At 52.2% G+C, this 17,437-nt stretch overlaps 9 protein-coding genes across 9 annotated transcripts; 4 read left to right on the plus strand and 5 right to left on the minus strand.

The window, feature by feature from the left end:
- Nucleotides 1-1,247, plus strand: BO72DRAFT_453657 (uncharacterized protein). The gene is made up of 2 exons (XM_040946034.1): nt 1-836; nt 909-1,247. Exon 1 carries the CDS (start codon nt 257-259, stop codon nt 821-823), a length of 567 nt encoding a protein of 188 aa, XP_040795480.1. The 5' UTR covers nt 1-256; the 3' UTR covers nt 824-836; nt 909-1,247.
- BO72DRAFT_14819 (aminoglycoside phosphotransferase family protein) lies at nt 1,018-2,216 on the minus strand. The gene has a single exon (XM_040939213.1). It carries the CDS (start codon nt 2,152-2,154, stop codon nt 1,213-1,215), a length of 942 nt encoding a protein of 313 aa, XP_040795481.1. The 5' UTR covers nt 2,155-2,216; the 3' UTR covers nt 1,018-1,212.
- A 487-nt stretch (nt 2,217-2,703) lies between these two features.
- On the minus strand, nt 2,704-4,404 carry BO72DRAFT_417056 (PLP-dependent transferase; the record flags this gene model as incomplete). Its single annotated transcript, XM_040942602.1, has 7 exons — nt 2,704-2,989; nt 3,054-3,218; nt 3,269-3,546; nt 3,615-3,642; nt 3,701-4,113; nt 4,169-4,235; nt 4,289-4,404. Coding segments are annotated over 7 exons (1,353 nt in total), but the record flags the coding sequence as incomplete, so codon positions are not given.
- A 380-nt stretch (nt 4,405-4,784) lies between these two features.
- Nucleotides 4,785-6,483, plus strand: BO72DRAFT_473221 (MFS transporter; the record flags this gene model as incomplete). Its single annotated transcript, XM_040947186.1, has 6 exons — nt 4,785-4,927; nt 4,984-5,642; nt 5,703-6,003; nt 6,091-6,127; nt 6,179-6,248; nt 6,323-6,483. The coding sequence occupies 6 exons, from the start codon at nt 4,785-4,787 to the stop codon at nt 6,481-6,483; spliced, it is 1,371 nt and encodes a 456-aa protein (XP_040795483.1).
- Nucleotides 6,484-6,667: 184 nt separating this feature from the next.
- On the minus strand, nt 6,668-8,980 carry BO72DRAFT_473222 (uncharacterized protein; the record flags this gene model as incomplete). The annotated part of the gene is made up of 7 exons (XM_040947187.1): nt 6,668-7,247; nt 7,309-7,467; nt 7,515-7,698; nt 7,767-7,953; nt 8,005-8,042; nt 8,108-8,432; nt 8,510-8,980. The coding sequence occupies 7 exons, from the start codon at nt 8,978-8,980 to the stop codon at nt 6,668-6,670; spliced, it is 1,944 nt and encodes a 647-aa protein (XP_040795484.1).
- A 541-nt stretch (nt 8,981-9,521) lies between these two features.
- On the minus strand, nt 9,522-10,180 carry BO72DRAFT_503328 (uncharacterized protein; the record flags this gene model as incomplete). Its single annotated transcript, XM_040949111.1, has 1 exon — nt 9,522-10,180. The coding sequence occupies exon 1, from the start codon at nt 10,044-10,046 to the stop codon at nt 9,522-9,524; it is 525 nt and encodes a 174-aa protein (XP_040795485.1). The 5' UTR covers nt 10,047-10,180.
- Nucleotides 10,181-11,309: 1,129 nt separating this feature from the next.
- BO72DRAFT_14888 (Zn(II)2Cys6 transcription factor) lies at nt 11,310-13,605 on the plus strand. Its single transcript, XM_040939217.1, has 2 exons — nt 11,310-12,093; nt 12,156-13,605. Exons 1-2 carry the CDS (start codon nt 11,447-11,449, stop codon nt 13,441-13,443), a joined length of 1,935 nt encoding a protein of 644 aa, XP_040795486.1. The 5' UTR covers nt 11,310-11,446; the 3' UTR covers nt 13,444-13,605.
- Nucleotides 13,606-15,318, plus strand: BO72DRAFT_14889 (aspartate aminotransferase family protein). Its single transcript, XM_040939218.1, has one exon. The coding sequence runs from the start codon at nt 13,767-13,769 to the stop codon at nt 15,090-15,092; it is 1,326 nt and encodes a 441-aa protein (XP_040795487.1). The 5' UTR covers nt 13,606-13,766; the 3' UTR covers nt 15,093-15,318.
- A 168-nt stretch (nt 15,319-15,486) lies between these two features.
- On the minus strand, nt 15,487-17,400 carry BO72DRAFT_473225 (uncharacterized protein; the record flags this gene model as incomplete). Its single annotated transcript, XM_040947188.1, has 8 exons — nt 15,487-15,594; nt 15,705-15,870; nt 15,920-15,987; nt 16,018-16,249; nt 16,300-16,725; nt 16,772-16,903; nt 16,946-17,062; nt 17,336-17,400. 8 exons carry the CDS (start codon nt 17,398-17,400, stop codon nt 15,487-15,489), a joined length of 1,314 nt encoding a protein of 437 aa, XP_040795488.1.
- Nucleotides 17,401-17,437: the final 37 nt, after the last annotated feature.

Here is a 17,437-nt window from a genome sequence, read left to right on the forward strand (position 1 = left end):
GCTGTCGCGAGCCCTCGACTGTTGCAGTTTAATCCAATACCCTTGGCAGCAATTATTGGTCATCGCTCTTGTAAGCAGATTCTATTGAGCCACACATACGCCATGTAGCGCCCATGAAAACTGCCTCTGGCGCTTACTGATGCAAAGCGTTCCGGATGTAAGGACTACTACCAACTATGATGCAGCTATTGATAGAACTCCAGAAGGCAGCGCCTGTCGTTGGGGTGAGTACGGCAATTTAGCTATAATAGACGCCATGGCCACTCGACCTCGTCTTCTTGCCAGGTGGGATCTGAACTTCGTACTCTTTTGTCGCTCCACCACCCTCTTTCAAATCATGTCCCTCGCAGATCTTCAACCCAACAGGCTGTACATTCTCCTTTTCATCAGGCATCATCCCCCCATTCCGAATGACTTTCACTGGGGACTTTATTTCCATCGGGACAGCCGCAGGGGCGGCACGAAGTATCATATCAAGCAACAAGGAAGTGGCTGGATTTTCGCCCACGGACCTACTTCTGGGGTGTTCAAATCTTTTCTTTTGGTGGGACTCTTTGGAATTGCTGATGTGCCCGGTGGTTGGGAGGATGCCCTGGATCAAACCATCCGGACATACGATCATCAGTTGAACCAGCCAGCCACCACCTGCCGTGTCTGGCTTTTCCGGGTGCTGGCTCTTTTGCAGAATGCCCATGTCCTGAAGTGCACGAGCCTTCAGGAATTGGAGGCTGAAGCCAAGAGCTGGGGGAATGCACATGCGAGCGATGCTGCCGACAATCTTCAGCCGAGGCCGTTCGCCAATTCATCCCTGTGCGGACTGTGAGCAACCTCCTCCAGTAAGCCGCATTCTTGACCCTGCACATAGACCAACGATGTGCTTTAAACTAACGGATATGTGTATCCGACAGCCCCCATTCCACTTGGAAAGCTTGGATAGCGCCCAGCCACAGATGTTGTCCGATTTGCAACAGATCCTAGGCGTCGTCGCAAGTTTCGTTTATGCATTATAATTTACCGGGAGGGAGAGTTGATGGTGATATACTTGTCTCTGGCCTCTGAGAGATGACATGAGATCTCAATGTATCCGTAGAGTATGATGAAGCTAGTCCCCAATGATCGCCCGCCAAGACTCTTTGGAGAATTCCGACCAGACACCACACATCCATGTGCCTGACACCAGGTTGATAATCTCAACGGGATTGTCGGACAGCATCACCAATAATATGAAGCGCTTGTTAGAGAGTTCAATGCACGATCGCAGTCCAATTCTGCCAAGTACGCATCACCCCCGATTCTCAGAACAAAATCGTACCACCAGAAGTCCTTGCGAGCAAATCGCAGCGCTGTAGTAAAATCCCAGTAATCAGGATACCAGCCCGCAGACTCCCAGTCAAGAAATGCCGTGACCTTTCCATTCTTGACTAGTATATTATGATGTTTCAGATCGCCGTGACTGAAAACAATACGGTGTGGCATTTTCTCTATTCCTCGGGCAACCTTGAGAGCATGGTTGTATTCCTCCTCAGATGGGAATCCGCCTGCCCATGCCGGTTGAATCAAATAGTTATTGAACTCTTCTTCCGATTCAAAGGGACCGGCCAAGTGATTGGGGATGCGGACGCTTCGGATTGCGGTTCCCTCCAACGAGCAGATCCGACTCCCCCACGGGTTTGGCCATGCGCGCATAACCTGCAGATAACCCTTAAGCTCTTTCAACATGGACTCTTTGTTCTCGCTGCTTAGTTTCTCATAGACCTGGCCCAACTCTGCACCAGGCATACGAGTCATCAATATCGACACCGGTGCATGCGGTGTATTCGGATGGTCCCCATAGCTGATGACTCGTGGAACTGGGAATCCAGCTGCTCGGGCGACTTGCATTGCCAGAACCTCTTCGAGTCGGGTGCCATCCGACCATTTAAGGATCAACCCAAATGGAAGCTGGGCGATTTGATTGTCAAAGGGGATGCCAACCCAGCCGCAATACACCTGCGAGAACCGTTGGAGGTAGTCATGTACGATGCCCCACAGTCGCCGCAGTCGGGGGTGAGTCGGTCGAGGGGTGGGTGGTATTTGCCCATGGGAGAGTGATCGAGGATTGTCCTGCCAGATGAAGTCTGGCAGCAGGCAGCGTGGGATTAATCGAGAGATCATGGTGGTGACAGACAGATGTACAGAGTAGCGAGAGATGGAATAAATGAAAGCTGAGGCAATCTGGAGACGGGAGGCGGGAGGCTGGTGGGGCTCATCGATGCTTTAAGTGGGCTGGGGGCGTATCCCCACAGTACAGCACAGTACAGCTGTTAACAAACGGAGCGTCCTAAGTGTCCCAAAAGCGGTTCGAGATGGTAAGCTAGGTGAAGTATTGTACTTTGACTCCACTACCGGGTAGCTCACATCAACCTCCCTCGTATGCAATACTGTAAGAGCTCAATGTCTTGAGCTGACTGCATGGGAGAACAAAAGATTGCCTTTTGTATAATACAGGTGCCTTAGGCCAGGGTGTGTTGTTATTCCCGCGTGCAAAAGGCACATCGGCGGTGAGTGCAACAAAGCGGTAAGTGAGGACCATCCAACCGCATTTGAAACACATTCGACACTATGCATGTGCTTAGTCAGCTATCCAGTCCTGAAGTTGGACCATTGTAGCCTGCAGTCTAAAATCACTTGAGTCTTTTGGCCTTCGCATCACCAGGCTCCCATTGCTTCTATCTCCCTAATCGACATGTGTAACCTTTCAAGGCCTTCTTTCAAGGCTTCCTTTCCCACGGTGAAAGTGACGCGGAACCAGCCAAACTCCTCTGGGACGTACACATGGCCGGGGGCGATCAAAACCCCATTCTTGGCACAGGTTTCGGCGATCTTTACTTCGCGCTCCTTGCAGTCTACTAATATTAAGGCTTTATTTGCTGGCGACGCGGAGTGTAACCCTTTCGGGGTTGGTCGAATCAGATGGCGGAGGTCTATCCAGATAAATAGGCCGGCATTCCTCAGGATGGGTCAGCTGAGTCGGCAAAGCGACCCCGAAAAAATCGGCTTCACATCGAACTTACATCTCACAGTATGGTATCCGGTTCTGCTGAAAGAACGCAGTAGTTAAGCGGTAGTGCTCCTCCATGAGCTGTTTCTTCCTGTGCATGAAGCCCGTTCGCCAGTCCTTGTCAGCCAACATATTTGCCCAGACGTCCTGAAGAAGATGTGGTGACCATGAAAATATACTGCCAAGAATCTATCAGCACCGCTCGAACAGCTCAGGTTCGGTACCTACCTGATACTTGACATTGCGCCTAGGACGCCCTCGTTCTGAGTACACACCAGGCCGAGGCGCAAGCCATTCGCGCAAAAGTCTTTGCTCGCACCGTACAAGACGTGAGCCATGGCCGGATTCATGTGTCGCGGGATGTCCAGCGTCAGTGTCGAAAGGAAAGGTACAGCGTTTGGGAGAGCTGCGTTATTGAAGACGGACTGCGCATAGATCTCATCGGAGATGAAGTGGAGATTGTGTTTGCCGCAGAAGGTGGCGAATGCCTGTAGGGTTTGACGGGGCTGTTAATTCATGTTAGATATTTCTGTCGTGGCATACGAAAAGGGTCGAGAAGCCTTTCAGCACATACATAACACCTTCCCAACGGATTGTGCGGGCTGTCATTCCATCACATGAGAACTTGAACCCCGTTTTAAAAGGGGTCGATAAACTCACTGTGATATCAGAAGAGCACGAGGATTAATACCATTCTGCTTCGCATCACGAAATGTGGCCTCCAAGGCCCTACTGGTGACGTTGGGGCAGAAGAGATCCTCAAGACTCGAGTACCCTTCCACCCCAGTGTACGGGACGGGAACCACGCGAGCATTGCTGCGATTCAGGATATCGACGCCGAACCCATTATAGAACGGTTGCGGGATCAGAATGCCATCTCCTTCATTGCACACTGCCCAAGCTAGTGCGTCGATTGCACTAGCTAAGCCAGGGGTGACGACGAGGTTCTCAGCACTGATGGTGTGATTGGGGTGGAATTCCTCGTTCAGAAAAGCAGCCGCCGCGTTGCGCAGATGACGTGACCCTCGGGGGCCGGTGCTATACGTAAGTTGCTCGGTGGGCTTGACTGTTGTCTTCGTCGGCTCAGCTATTGGTCTTGTGAGGTTGGGATGTCACCTTGGTGCGCACATTGGCCTCGATAAACTCTACGACTTCTTCATGCATGAGACTATTCTCCGCCAGACGAAGTATGACTCTTGTTCGGTTAGCACGGGGAATTGCCCGGTTAGTAGCACTGGGTGCGCTTACGTTCCAGAAGGATTTGTTGGTGTCCAGGGATTGCCCATCAACTTTTCACGAGGACCCCAGACGTCTCGATTAACGAAGCCGCAGGCACCACGCATGGACAAGTGATGCTGATCCATCACTGCCCCAACTCTCTCATCGTCGGGATTGAGACCATCCATGCCAATGTGGGTAGCTCGCGGTCGTAAAGAGTAGGCAGTAAGAGAGAGAAGTAACAGTGACTGGTGTCGCAGGGGATGTCGAGGAGACGAGAGAGTTGTAGTTAAATTCAGAATCAGGAGGACGCTGATGATGATGAAGTTGATGATGCTGCGAAGTGGGGTTCGGTTCGGGAAGACCTAACTTCGTCCTGTGTTCACTCACCTCGGCTTCTTCATCAGTCACCTCGGGCTCTTACCGCATATCTATTCTGGCATCAAGTATCATATTTCTACCTGGTCTATTCCGGATATAAATTCGAGGCTTGGCTGCATCGGTGGCAGCATTCCGGAGCATTATCATGCGGAGCGACACTGATGGTAATCGTTCTTCTCGCGTGACCTCATCATCCTTCACTGAACAAGGCCACCACTACCCTCAACCTATATCGGAGTGGCACAAGTGGGCCATTGTCTGGATTGTCTGTACAGGCAGTATGTGGGTGTACGCGACCTTGCTGCTTATCCAAAACAAGTGCTGCGTATTGACCAATGTACTAGGACATGCACCAGCTCGATCTATACCACAACATACACGCAAATGAACGCTGAGTTGACCAGCACAAGCTTTATATCCACTCTGGGACTGTCGTCTTTTGTCCTAGGAATTGCTCTAGGTCCGCTGCTCACAGGCCCCTTGAGCGAAGCCTACGGTCGGAGGCCCATGTACCTGATCTCCCGGTCATTGTTCATTGTCTGGATGATCCCATCTGTTGTCACCATACATATGGCATTGATCATTGTATCCCGCCTTGTCCAGGGTCTCGCCGGCGGTACCTTTTTGGCCGTTGCAGGGGGGACCGTAAGGGACCTATTCTCACCAAACGAGATTCAGAAGCCGATGGTCATCGTTTCCTGTGCGCCTTTCATCGGGCCCTCGTTGGGACCATTGGTCGGAGGCTTTATCAACTACTATCTGCACTGGAGGTGGACATACTACGTTGTCCTCATTTGGTCATTACTTCTGCTCATTGCGATAATCGTTTCGGCGCTAGAAACGAACTCTTTGGTCAAACCTCGCAATAAACGTGCAAAGCTAGACTCGAATTTGGGAAATGAACGGCCTACGGCACAGTTAGGGACAGCCCCGCGCTCGACTGGTCGGCTTCTTGTACAGTCCCTTGTTCGCCCATTTCAACTGCTGTTCTTCGAACCAATGTGTCTTTGCCTAGACTAATATTTGGCCATCCTCCTGGGGATTCTATACCTGTTCTTCGGAGCGTTTCCGCTGGTCTTCCGTACCACGCATGGGATGAATTTCTGGCAGATCGGGCTGACTTTCCTCGGTATCATCACGGGGATGCTGATGGGAGCGGCCAGTAACCCACTTTGGATCAAGATCCGTGAGCGTCTGATACAACGTCATCAAGAGGACGGAAGCGGTGAGCCAGAGTATAGGCTGCCCCCAGCGATTCTAGGGAGTATTCTGATTCCCGCTGACCTCTTCTGTTTTGGCTGGACAATCTACCCCAGTTTTCACTGGATACTCCCTATCATGGGGTCCGCCGTCTTCGGTTGTGGGTGAGTCGTGTATTCACTCGCATTCCCAGCAATTGCTTCTAGCTATGGCCACGATATGATCACTGGTTGACTTTCTGGTTGGTGAAGCATGGTACTCACATTCATCGGCATTTTCACATTTCTGGTACGTGCCTCCGTTCCTGCAAGGCAATCCACACTCACGTGTCGTATCTAGGTGGACGCTTATCCCCAATATGCTGCCTCCGCACTTGCAGCTAATGGTTTTGCAAGATGCTCGTTCGCAGGTCTGTGTATTACAACAAAGCGAGGGTAAAACTGGTTTCCTTGAAGTGGCACGTCGCTAACATTTGTCTTCCAGCTGCCTTCCCGTTGTTTGGGGTCCAAATGTATGAGAAACTTGGGTATCAATGGGCCACCAGTCTTCTCGCATTCCTCATGGTTTTTATGATGCCGTTGCCGTGGCTGTTTTTCAAGCATGGCAAAATGCTAAGGAAGAACAGCCGATTCGGGCCACCCTAAAGGAAGAAAGGTAGAGGCTCGTGGTTCTTGAAACCGATGGGCAAAAAAGGCTAGCTTGAGACAGTTGAAGGGATAAGCACTGGAGGGAGTTCATGTGAGAGATTTTTTTCTGGCGGCCATGACTCGAAGCCGTGTTGTTGGCAGCAAGATCCCCCCCCCCCCCCCCTCTCGAATCGGAATTGTTTTATTCCTCGGTCTCAGGCAAACCCCCAGGAAAGAACGGTAGCGATGAGCCTAGACTATTAAGCACCAATAGATCGGAATTGAAGGTTTGGTCGATATAGCCAGCTAAAAAGGTATCATAGAGGACCTGCTCGGTCGCTTGGGAGAAATTGCTCGGAGGCTGATTATCCGCCAAGAGTGCTTCGTGGTCATGGCCGGGCTGGTGACTAAGCTCAGTGTTGTCCAGCTCGGAGGAAATGGCGTTGCTTGGTAGACAAGATGCCGTAGGAGGATTTATGTTGATCAGAGTGTGTGGTTCAGTCGAGTCGACGGACGCAGATGGTGCCAGACTAGAATGACCCGCAATGGTTGACGAGACGTTCACAATCGACCCGCCTTGTCGCGATCCCTGTCCTGTCAGTCGTCTCAACAGGTTCAGAAAAGCCTTTGCAAACCAGATCCGAACTGGCCACGATCTGGAAAGTTCGCTGAGAGCGAGAAGGCACTGGCGTGACTTGTTCTCAGCCAGCCTCTGGCAAATGGGATCTTTTCGACAGATGTTAAAGGTATGCACTGAAAGGGCACCAAACAATGCTGGCACACTGCACCACATAGGGTCAGCAAATAGACATCGTAAATGGTAAGGAGATATCAGGGCCTCACAAATGAATTTGAGTAAATTGGATGGTCCCCACAGCCAAAAGATCCTCTGCAATACGGGTGATTGCGTCGGCAGCCGTACACGCACGAGTGTCTCTCTCCACATCTGCAGAAGACAGGTGATTTATTGCTTTGGGCCGAAAGAGGAGAATGTAATAATTTCTGCGAGGTGTTAATATCGTCTACTCACTGCTAGCGAGGGCCCTTACTGATATGACAAGTGTAGCATGTTGGCCCAAAACGACGCACCGAATCCATAATCAGGCGGTATTCGCCGCAGTCGCTCAGGCAAGTATGATTCCCATTGCGCGAGTCGATGTGCTAACGCGTCTGTTTCGTGTTTCTCCAGCGCCGGACGCCTAGGACTGAACTCCGCCACAAGAATGTCTCCGACTAGGGTCCCGCAAAGTCAGCCTACCGGCCCCAGGGCAAGAATTGTGCCTCGTAGACATGAGACTCACGGACTGAAGCCAGCTTCGACATCTCCATGACATACAAAACATGGTAGTCTTCCTGCTTTGGAATTAAAGAGTGGTCATAGTCGTCATCAAAGTCGAAATCTGCTTGCGTAAGAGGTTCGATGTCGCAGTCTTCATCTCGAATACGACACGGTTGACCAAAGGCCGCAGCCGTATGTCGATCGCGAGCCTGGCTACGCTAGCATCGCCCCCATGAACCTTTTACCCAGTGCTGCATTACATAGACCGACCACCAAATACGCTTCCGCAAGCAGCGCACTGATCGGGGTGTGCCTGGTTGCAATATGCTAGATGGAAGTCAGCCAAGCCTCGCCGGATGAGACCTCCAGAAACATACGACCGATGCATCCCCAACGCTTGTGCTACGTGGATTGCGCATCCAATCCAGTAACACGTATCCTTTTGATCCTCGGGCCCCGACCAATAGAATCCCAGAAGTAGTAGAGCTGCTACGGTGGTGACACTGCAGGTTTCGTAGTCTGCATTATACAAGGCCTTTGCGCGGAGGTAGTGTGTTCTCCTGGCCACGACTCGGTCACTGTATCCCGCAGCATGGACAAGACTTTCGTCTCCTACCGTGAAGCCCAGAAGAAAAATAGCCTGCAAGAGGAGCGGAGAGGGCTGACCTTGGGCGTACAGGCGGCAAAACTCGTGCCGATCAAATCAATGACCGGAAACGCTGGATGGATCAGCTCGAAGAAAGCACGAATCAACTTCTCAGCTACAGGCGAGGGCGGGAGGAGGAGAGCATCTCGCAGAGAAACTGGATCTTCGGCCCTGGGGCTATGTGAGAGGGCCTGGGCGATCGAGGGTGGAATGGGATAGTGGACTTTGGATGGGTGGGTGGAACCATGCCTCGGGGTAGAGTTGACCTCGATGATATAGGTGAGGTCGGAGGAGCCAGAGGAGCTTGTTGTCTGCAAGGTACGATCGATAGCAGCTTCTCGGTGAGATTCAGCCGACAAGGGGGCGTCGGGGGTGTCGGAGGTGTCTCTATTATCAATGGGGAGCCTCCGAGATCGGCGGGGCGTGGTCCGCACATATCTGCCTCGACGCGATTTTATCAGCTCGCAAGGGGTGCCGCGCGTGCGGCAGTGCCAACACGGTCGTTCGATGGCTGCATCACATTTCACACGTCTGGCATTGCAGGCCTTACAGGCTATGCGGGCGCGGGCCGGGGGAGTGGCGTCGGCCATGTGTAACAGTGCAGGTTACGAGAATGGGGATCGGTAGTAGGCCGGTGACTTGAACGAAACCCAAGTAGAACCGAGGTGAATCGGATCAATCGGATGAGTCAAAGCTTAGTCAGTCCATCGGTCGGGGTTGTGGCACGTGATCTATCCCAACCTGCTAAGCGAGTTGCTCATGCAGCAGCATCATCACCACCAAAAACACCATCAACGCAGATCGGTAGTCACTCTAAGCTTCCCCGAGCTTCTGCAATCCTGACCTGGTTAGCTTTATTTCTTCTTGGTTGTTGTAGACTGTTGACGCAACAAGCTTTGCTCCGCAGACGGACCGCTGGGTAATATATCGCGGCGCGGGTACTACAATAGTCCTGACTACCGACGACGATTGATGTCCATAGTGGTCGGCCTAGGGTTGCATAAACCCAGCGACCAAGAGCCTGGGAATTCGGAATGTGAGATGGATAATTTATTCGTATAAAGCATCGAGTTCGACGGTCCATCTCGATACTACTCGACATGCTTTCACAGTCGGTCCCATGTTCAGTGACTAATGGAAGGTCATCCAGGCCAAGACTGGCCCTTCCACCTTTTCGGCTTCTTCATATTTCCCAATCTTCACCAAGTGCTCCGCCTGCATGTGAGGGGAGACCACATTAGAATTGTCCGGTCTTGGATTGACGAGCAATCGAACCGTGTCTTCCGCCTCCGGGAGATGCAACTCGTCCTGCATCACGCAAACGGCTTGCCATAGCCCGTACCAGCGCTTGTAATCTGTCTCGTAGAGTGGCTGAGATGGCGAGGATGCCGCTTGTGCCGTGGCTAGCTTCGCCTGCAGCAGCGTGAGGAGAAGCCGTACTTTTGTTGTTTGGTCCTGAGAACTGTCCGGAACGATAGGTAATTGACGAAGCTCGGGATCGGTGAAATCCCCGAGAAAGATGCGGGCGACACAGTATCTAAAGCTGTCCCAGAAGCGATTCACAGGGACTGGCGCCTCCCATGAAACCTGTCTGGCTTCCTCCGACGTTGCCACTTCGCCCATGGAGTGGCGAAAGGCGGGACAGGCAACTGTCATCGTATGAGCTCAAGCCCCTTCAGATGGAACGATCACAGCCAGTAGGGACTTGAATGACGGTGCTCAGTGCCCTTGGGCAGGACAGGTTTCTTTTTGACCGGGGGTAGATATGTCACGTCAGCTCTGAGTACTAAATCCTGTGCGTCGTTGTGTGCTGACCGGTCAGCATACACATGTTAGTACCCCTACCTAGAGTTAGGCAGCCTCGATAATCTCCGCTTTTTCCCATTCGTCTTTGCCTGACTATCACCTAATCATCACAAGATATACCTGAAAAATGGCTACTATACATTCCCAGCTTACTCAATCGCTTTTGTTACTTGATTGCGGCCTGCAGCCATTATTGTCTGCGGCCATTAAAGGTTACCTCGTCTTTATGTGCACCCCTGTTCGACGACCATTGGAGAAAATTGCTCCATAAAAATCTGGACAAGTGCTTTAGCCATTTGGTCTAATCCCGCGCTGTCCGGTCGGCGGACTTCCAAGGACTGAATCGAAGCATTTGTGCTCAGAGTATGATTCGCCAGAGCACGCCAGACACTTAGCCTGGCACCCATCATTTCGCTAGCCCTTTCGCATAGGAAGTACCTTAAATACCGACCGGGAGGCACATGTTATTCATGGGAATGGACGTCCTACATGCTGGATGCAAATACAGCACTATAAGTCTCAAATCGCCTTATTTGTACGCCATTCTGATCCCTCACCGCATCATTGTGGAATGACAATGACCCTTATACCAGTAGAAGTTGAGGTATCAGTCCGCTTTCACCAGGGAGACTTAGTGCTGCCCCGTTGAAGCTGAGTTTGAAGTTTTGTTTATGCTAAGCTCGCCCGTTTGCTGAGCTGGTCATCTCGCTTTCCCCGCCCGGCTATTTTTGCCCTGCATTGTCCACATGAGCCCCCCATTCGCTGTCCCCGCCGTGGTCAGACTCATCCAGACCCGGATGGGCTGTTTGAAATGACAGAAGGAGTAAAAAGGAACTTTAGAGAGCTGCGTCCTGAATAGGTACGGATGGGCTTGGACGACCGTAGAAGAGTGGCGGACCCTCTTACGGCATCATACGTACTGCCTGTTTGGAGCTCAAAGCGTGATAATTCATCCTCTATGCTTCTAGCAATCATATCGATGTGGAGCTATTCAGTGCCCCATAAAGTCTTCTTGAGGTACAGTACGCACATAAGAGGAGGGACTCTAAATTGAAGAGGAGAAGAGGCCTGAGGGTAGCAGAGACTCACGTGATAGACTTCCCCGCGGCTTTCTCCGCGGGCAAAGCCACTGCCAACTTCCACCGTTTCCAACTACCAGCATTCCATTGGGAATCCTAATCCCCGAGGTTTAGCTGTCTAAGGCATCTCTACTACGTCCAACACTAAACTGACAAAGAGAACCCCGCATCATGAGTGATTCGCAAGGACACAGAGCAGAAGGTCGACCTTATCGGTCACACCTGCACCCGGCATGTTTTTCATGCAAGAAGCGGAAGTCCCGATGCAGGACGCAAAATGCCTCGACAATCTGCATCATGTGTCAGGTTCACGGCACCGAATGCATTTTCCCGAGCCCGGACAGTATTCGCCACTGTCAAGGACTGGCTTCGCCGCGGAAATCCAATGTTAATGTGAGACGTCGAGTCGCCCGTGGCAGGCACAGCCAACTTGGCGCACGAGAGAAGGCTGGCCCACGGCACATGCACATAGCAGGTCTGGACAATAATGACACCCCGCAGAATGAGCAAGAATCCGGTGCCTTGCCAAGCATAGTGGGAATGGTTGCTGAAGCTGGGGATGATAACCCTCACATTGTCAGCCCGGCCGTAGCGGAGGATAACCGATTTCTCGAGAACTATCTGTCGGCCCTGCCAACTGCACAGGAAGCATGCTTGAGTCGGACGGGCGCCGAATCTAGTTGCTCCTTCAGACCGGTACGATTTAACTTGGTCCCAAGGAGGCCGTTGGGGGTTTGTGCAAGCCAGAAACTGGCTGCAGCCAAATGTGAAGTGATTGAGAAGTATATGGGGCCCAACATGGAGGAATACCTGGATCTGTCGGTCTCTACTGGCCCTTGTCTTGGCAGCTCCTTTCAGCTGACTGATGCCATTCCTATAGGTTCTTTCAAAGAGCAAATGTATGCTTCCCAATCTTTGACGAAGCTTCATTCAGAAGTGCATATTCTTTTCAGAGGGACAAACTCTCCCCTGCTTTACTGTGTAATCTATATGCCAACTCCTTGGTCTATTGGCAAGCATCCTTCATTTTATCAACAAACCATCCTCCCGACATGCGTTTCATTTGGAATCAAGCCAACGAGGCCCTGCATTCAGAGCTATTCTTGTCCCCGGGGATATCCACGGTAATGTCGATCTTGATAAACGTCTGTGGGCGACCCAGCACCTCAATGTTTGGCAACGGTGGCATGATGGGCACTGCAGTTGCCCTCGCCAATGCCCTTGGACTGCACCGCGACCCCTCGGGCTGGGGCATATCGTCCCTCGAGAGGAGTCTTCGGATTCGGCTATGGTGGCTCGTCCTGATTCATGATCGCTGGTGCAGCCTAGCTTATGGAACACCATTGCAAGTCCATCGAGCTCAGTACGATGTGCCTTTTCCAACGGCAGATGACCTCTGTGCTGTCGAAGCCTCGCCATTTGAAAGATCGACAGCTTCTGTTTTCGTTGCGCTGACCACGCTGACGGATGTACTCGCCCGATATCTAGAACATATATATGCCGTGTCGAGTAGTTTCCCAGTGGTTGAGCAATCCGCCCTAGACTTGGAACGCATGCTGAATGAGTGGGAGGAGGCATTGTCTGAAGACATGCGCAATCTCGTTCTTCGGGGAATGCATCAGGACCTACCGAGTGCTGCTAATTTTCGTCTGGCTTACCTCGCAGTCAAGCTTCTGCTTCGGCGCATACAGCTTGATCTCAGTAGGAGCCCGGCAGGCGCAGACGACAACAACTTCTCACCATTCTACATCCCTGCTCAACGGGCCGCCGAAGACATTGCGTACTTTGTGCAAGGGCTGACCGAGGATCAGCTCTGTGGGTTCTGGATTCCAGTGCACGCGTTCTCCATCACGTCAGCCACGATGCTACTGCTTCGAAATGGCTTGCGTATAAGACACCAGCCTCACAACATGCCATTGAAAATTGCAAGAGATCTCATTGATGCGCTACGGGTACACAGGGAGAGGTACGGATGGGATCTTGCGGATCACTGTCTTTCGCACTGCAGTGAGTTGGTTGAGAAAGTGGGGATGCACAGTGAACAAACCGATGATAGTCTCCTGGCGCCAGATTGTGCCGATCTACCTTGTAACATTGATATGGACCCGGCTACTCTGGAGGAGCTCTTTGTTGGGATCACTGGATTCCCGGGCGAATTCGATGTCTAAAGTATAGGTATGGGTTTTGAGTAGTGACGGAAATGAAACAATTCTCCCATTCAACTTGTGCTGAACGTGGGAGATGAGACATAAAGCATGTCCTACGCAGAATCATGATTGCAACGTGCCTGGCTGTTTAGGATTGCCCCTCTCCCCGCGGCCATCGCGTTTCACCCTTTCTGGCCGCGGGCAACTTATCTCAATCAACGCCACCACATCTCACCTCACAAGAGCCTTTTAAAGACACTCTTAACTTTCCAAAATCTGCTTCTCATTTCAGACTACATCTCTCTGTCTCCGATTGAATACCGCCTCACAACAGAGTATCCAACATGGGTTCCATTGATTCGACGACCGCCTTTTTCCGCCGGGCAGACAAATATCTAATGTCGACAGGCGTGCCCTACTCACCGGTGGTCATCACCAAGGCCAAGGGAACACGGCTCTACGATGCCAACAACCGTCAAATTCTGGATTTCACCTCAGGCCAAATGAGCTCCCTGCTCGGCCATTCGCACCCAGAGATTGTCGCAGTTGTCCAGAAATACGTCGCGGAACTCGACCACCTCATCAGCAACATGATCACCCACCCGGTTGTCGATTTGGCTGAACGCCTTGCGCGATTTCTACCGGCACCCTTGGAGAAGTCCTTCTTTCTGAACACGGGCTCCGAATCCACTGAGGCGGCCATCAAGATGGCCAAGTGCTACACCGGCAAATTCGAGATCGTGGCCTTTGCCGCCAGTTACCATGGCCTGACACAGGGTGCCGGCTCCGCCACCTACTCTGCCGGTCGTCGACGCGGTGGGCCTTGCATGCCGGGCCAGCTGGCCTTCCCGGCTCCGTATGCGTACCGGTCGCCCTTCCGGAAGCCCGATGGCTCGTACGACTGGGAAACCGAGATGGACTACGGATGGTCCATGCTCGACCGCCAGAGCGTGGGGTCGTTGGCGGCCTTCATCATAGAGCCGATCCTCTCGACTGGGGGCATTCTCGATTTGCCCCATGGGTACCTCCCGCGTGTGGTAGCAGAATGCAAGAAGCGTGGCATGCTCGTGATCATGGACGAAGCGCAGACGGGGGTCGGGCGTACCGGGCAGATGTTTGCTTTCGAGCACGATGGTGTTGTGCCTGACATTCTCGCGCTATCGAAGACTTTGGGATGTGGGCTGCCTCTTGCCTCCGTCAGCACCACTGCAGAGATCGAGCGTGGCTGCAAGGAGGCTGGCTTTCTCTGGCTAACCACCCATCTGAATGACCCCTTGACGGCCGCGGTGGGGAACAAGGTCCTCGAGATTGTCGAGCGTGACAACATCTGCCAGCGCGCCGCGGAACGAGGCGCTCAACTCCGCAGGGGGCTGGACAAGCTGCAGAAGAAATACTGGTGCATTGGGGACATTCGGGGCCGCGGTCTGCTGCAGGGCGTCGAGATTATTGCAGACTGTGAGACTCGGGCGCCAGGACCGGAACTTGGGCAAGCTGTATCTGACCGAGCGATGGTGTGTGGTCTGTCCTGCAACCTTGTCAATTTGCCTGGGATGGGGGGTGTCTTCCGCCTGGCGCCTCCGGTTACGGTGACGGGGAAGGAAATTGAAGAGGGTTTGAAGATCTTGGACGAGGCTTTCCACTATGTTCTGAACCAGCGTAACTTGGTCTAAGCGGTATATATGCTTCATAAATATGTCGTGACATTTGGTGACCTCCTCACAACGAATACCAGTGGACTCCAGAACGTGTCACACCTACGTAGCAAATGGCTGGTGCATGACCTAAACTCACTGTCATTTCGTCGAGCTTTTTCGGGCATACAAGCGGCGTCTTCAGTGGCACAACTAAATCATCAATCTGGGTCTATTCAAGGGAGCATACACTTACAAGGTGGACTTTTCTTGCCCACTATAATTTAGATAACTAGTCCATGGTAATCTACCGTCACCACTATGCAACAGAAAAACTCAAAAGCCTGCCAGTGGGTGATGTTCATTTCTTCCTTGGTCATGCAACCACATACAGTATTCGGATCCATCTCACTGCACTATTTTCAACAGTCTCTCACGCGACCCAAAGCCACAGCTTCTCGACGACAGTCATTGGAGCCTTCTGAGCCCACTCAATTGCATCAAGCTCAGCTTTGTCTGTGAACAGATCAGCCTCCTCGGCCTCTTCCACTTGGTCTTCTTTACAAGCTTTCACAAGACAAACAGGCCGAAGAAGAGCGGAAACACGACGTAGGATATGATGAATCCTGCTGTGTTGAATCACGCAATGACATCGAAGCCATTGAAAAACGCCACCATAGTGAGGAACTCCAGAATAAAGTATGTCGAGTACGGCTGCCAGAGAAATGAGAACGGAAGAGAGGCGCGGTCCACATGCTGTGCTTTGAGAGCTGCATGGAAGTGGAGATATGCAATGCAAACGGCGATCCACGTGTACCTACAGCAGATCAGCAACATCTCCGCGTGCGGACGAAAGATTCACACACAAAATGGAAACTTTCGTTGAAGTTTGGAACCACTGAAATGCAACACTGGGGCTCGAGCCCATTGGCATCTAAGTCAATAAAGGGATGGACATGGTGACGAGGAGAGTGTAGATAAGGATTCCCCGCTTGGTACAACGCAAGAAGATAGCCGGCGCCTGTCGATTCGACGCTAACGCAAAGAGATACCTTGATCCCATGAAGACATAGGGATTTCCCGCCGAAATGTCCGCGATGAAGATGACAGCATTGGCAATAGACGGGAGAGCCCGGATGCCTGCTAGCTGGATAGCAATCACCCAGGGCGACTCTGCATTGGATGCGGAGCTGGAGCTTAGAAGCTTGGGGTATTGCTAGGGCATTTCATTCCGAGGGCCAGCGACGCCAGAACGAAGAACAAGAGGTGCCAGAAGACTAGTTCAATGGCTCGTTGACGAGGATACTCTGCCTCGACGGCAGCTACAACAACAGTCTCAACGCCACCAAGAGAGAAGGAGGCGTTGACTAGCGTTGAGAAGAGTCCGAGAAAACAACCAGTGGGTCCGGACGCGATATACTCTTTCATCATGCCATCAGACTTCCAGTAATGAAAGCCCAGTCGGTTCTGAGATGGTACTCCTCTAAGATCAATGACTAGAGCGGTAATGAGCAGCACGATAACCCCCCAGAGTTTGATAATGGCGCACATAAACTCAGATTCGCGGTAGACCTTGACTGCGAGGATGTTGACGGCCAGCAATAACACAATGAGCATCACAATCCAAACCGCAACACTAGCATGGCTTGCACGCGACCAGTATTGGATGATGCTGCACGCAGCGGAGATCTCCGCGCAGAGTGATGACTGCGTTGAACCAGGTGTTCCAGCCCACGGCGAAACCCAGGGCATCATCGACGTAGCGGGAACAGATATGAGGAACAGCGCCAGGCACAGGAAGCCAGGCGGCCATCTCACCAACAGCCATCATCATCATAAGCCCAGCGAAGCTGGCAATGGCATATCCGAGGAAGAGAGAGAGTGGGCCCGACTATCCCAATGCTCGCCCGATCACCAGAAACAGCCCCGTCCCCAGGTCTCCTCCCAAGGCAATGAAGGTTACATGTCGAGCTTTGAGTTCCCGATGGACATTCCCGTACTTCCCAGTTCTGCATTTTGTGATCTCGTCAAATGCGCCATTCTCCTGTACATTCGTCTCTCATGTTAGTTGCTTTGTATCGACTCCGCGGCAGGGAATGAACAATGGGATTGCCGTACCTTCACGTCGAAGTGGGCTCCCCTGGGTCCTGGAGACTACCCGGACCCCAGACATAAGCATCGCGCCAGACGCTTATCTCTGCTCCGATCAGCTGCGAAGCTATCCCGCGGCCAAATCCGCGGGCAGAGAATGGGTCGACGCGATCTGATTATATACACGGTACCTGTGTGCCTCACCCAAGCGAGCCTGTTGTGATGCATATCTATGAGCTAAAAAGCCGAGATCCATGTGTCATGTGGTTTCATGGTATCATCTTATCTCGGGG

The sequence above is a fragment of the Aspergillus fijiensis genome, assembly GCF_003184825.1.
Source record: "Aspergillus fijiensis CBS 313.89 unplaced genomic scaffold BO72scaffold_100, whole genome shotgun sequence".
Lineage (NCBI taxonomy): Eukaryota > Fungi > Ascomycota > Eurotiomycetes > Eurotiales > Aspergillaceae > Aspergillus > Aspergillus fijiensis.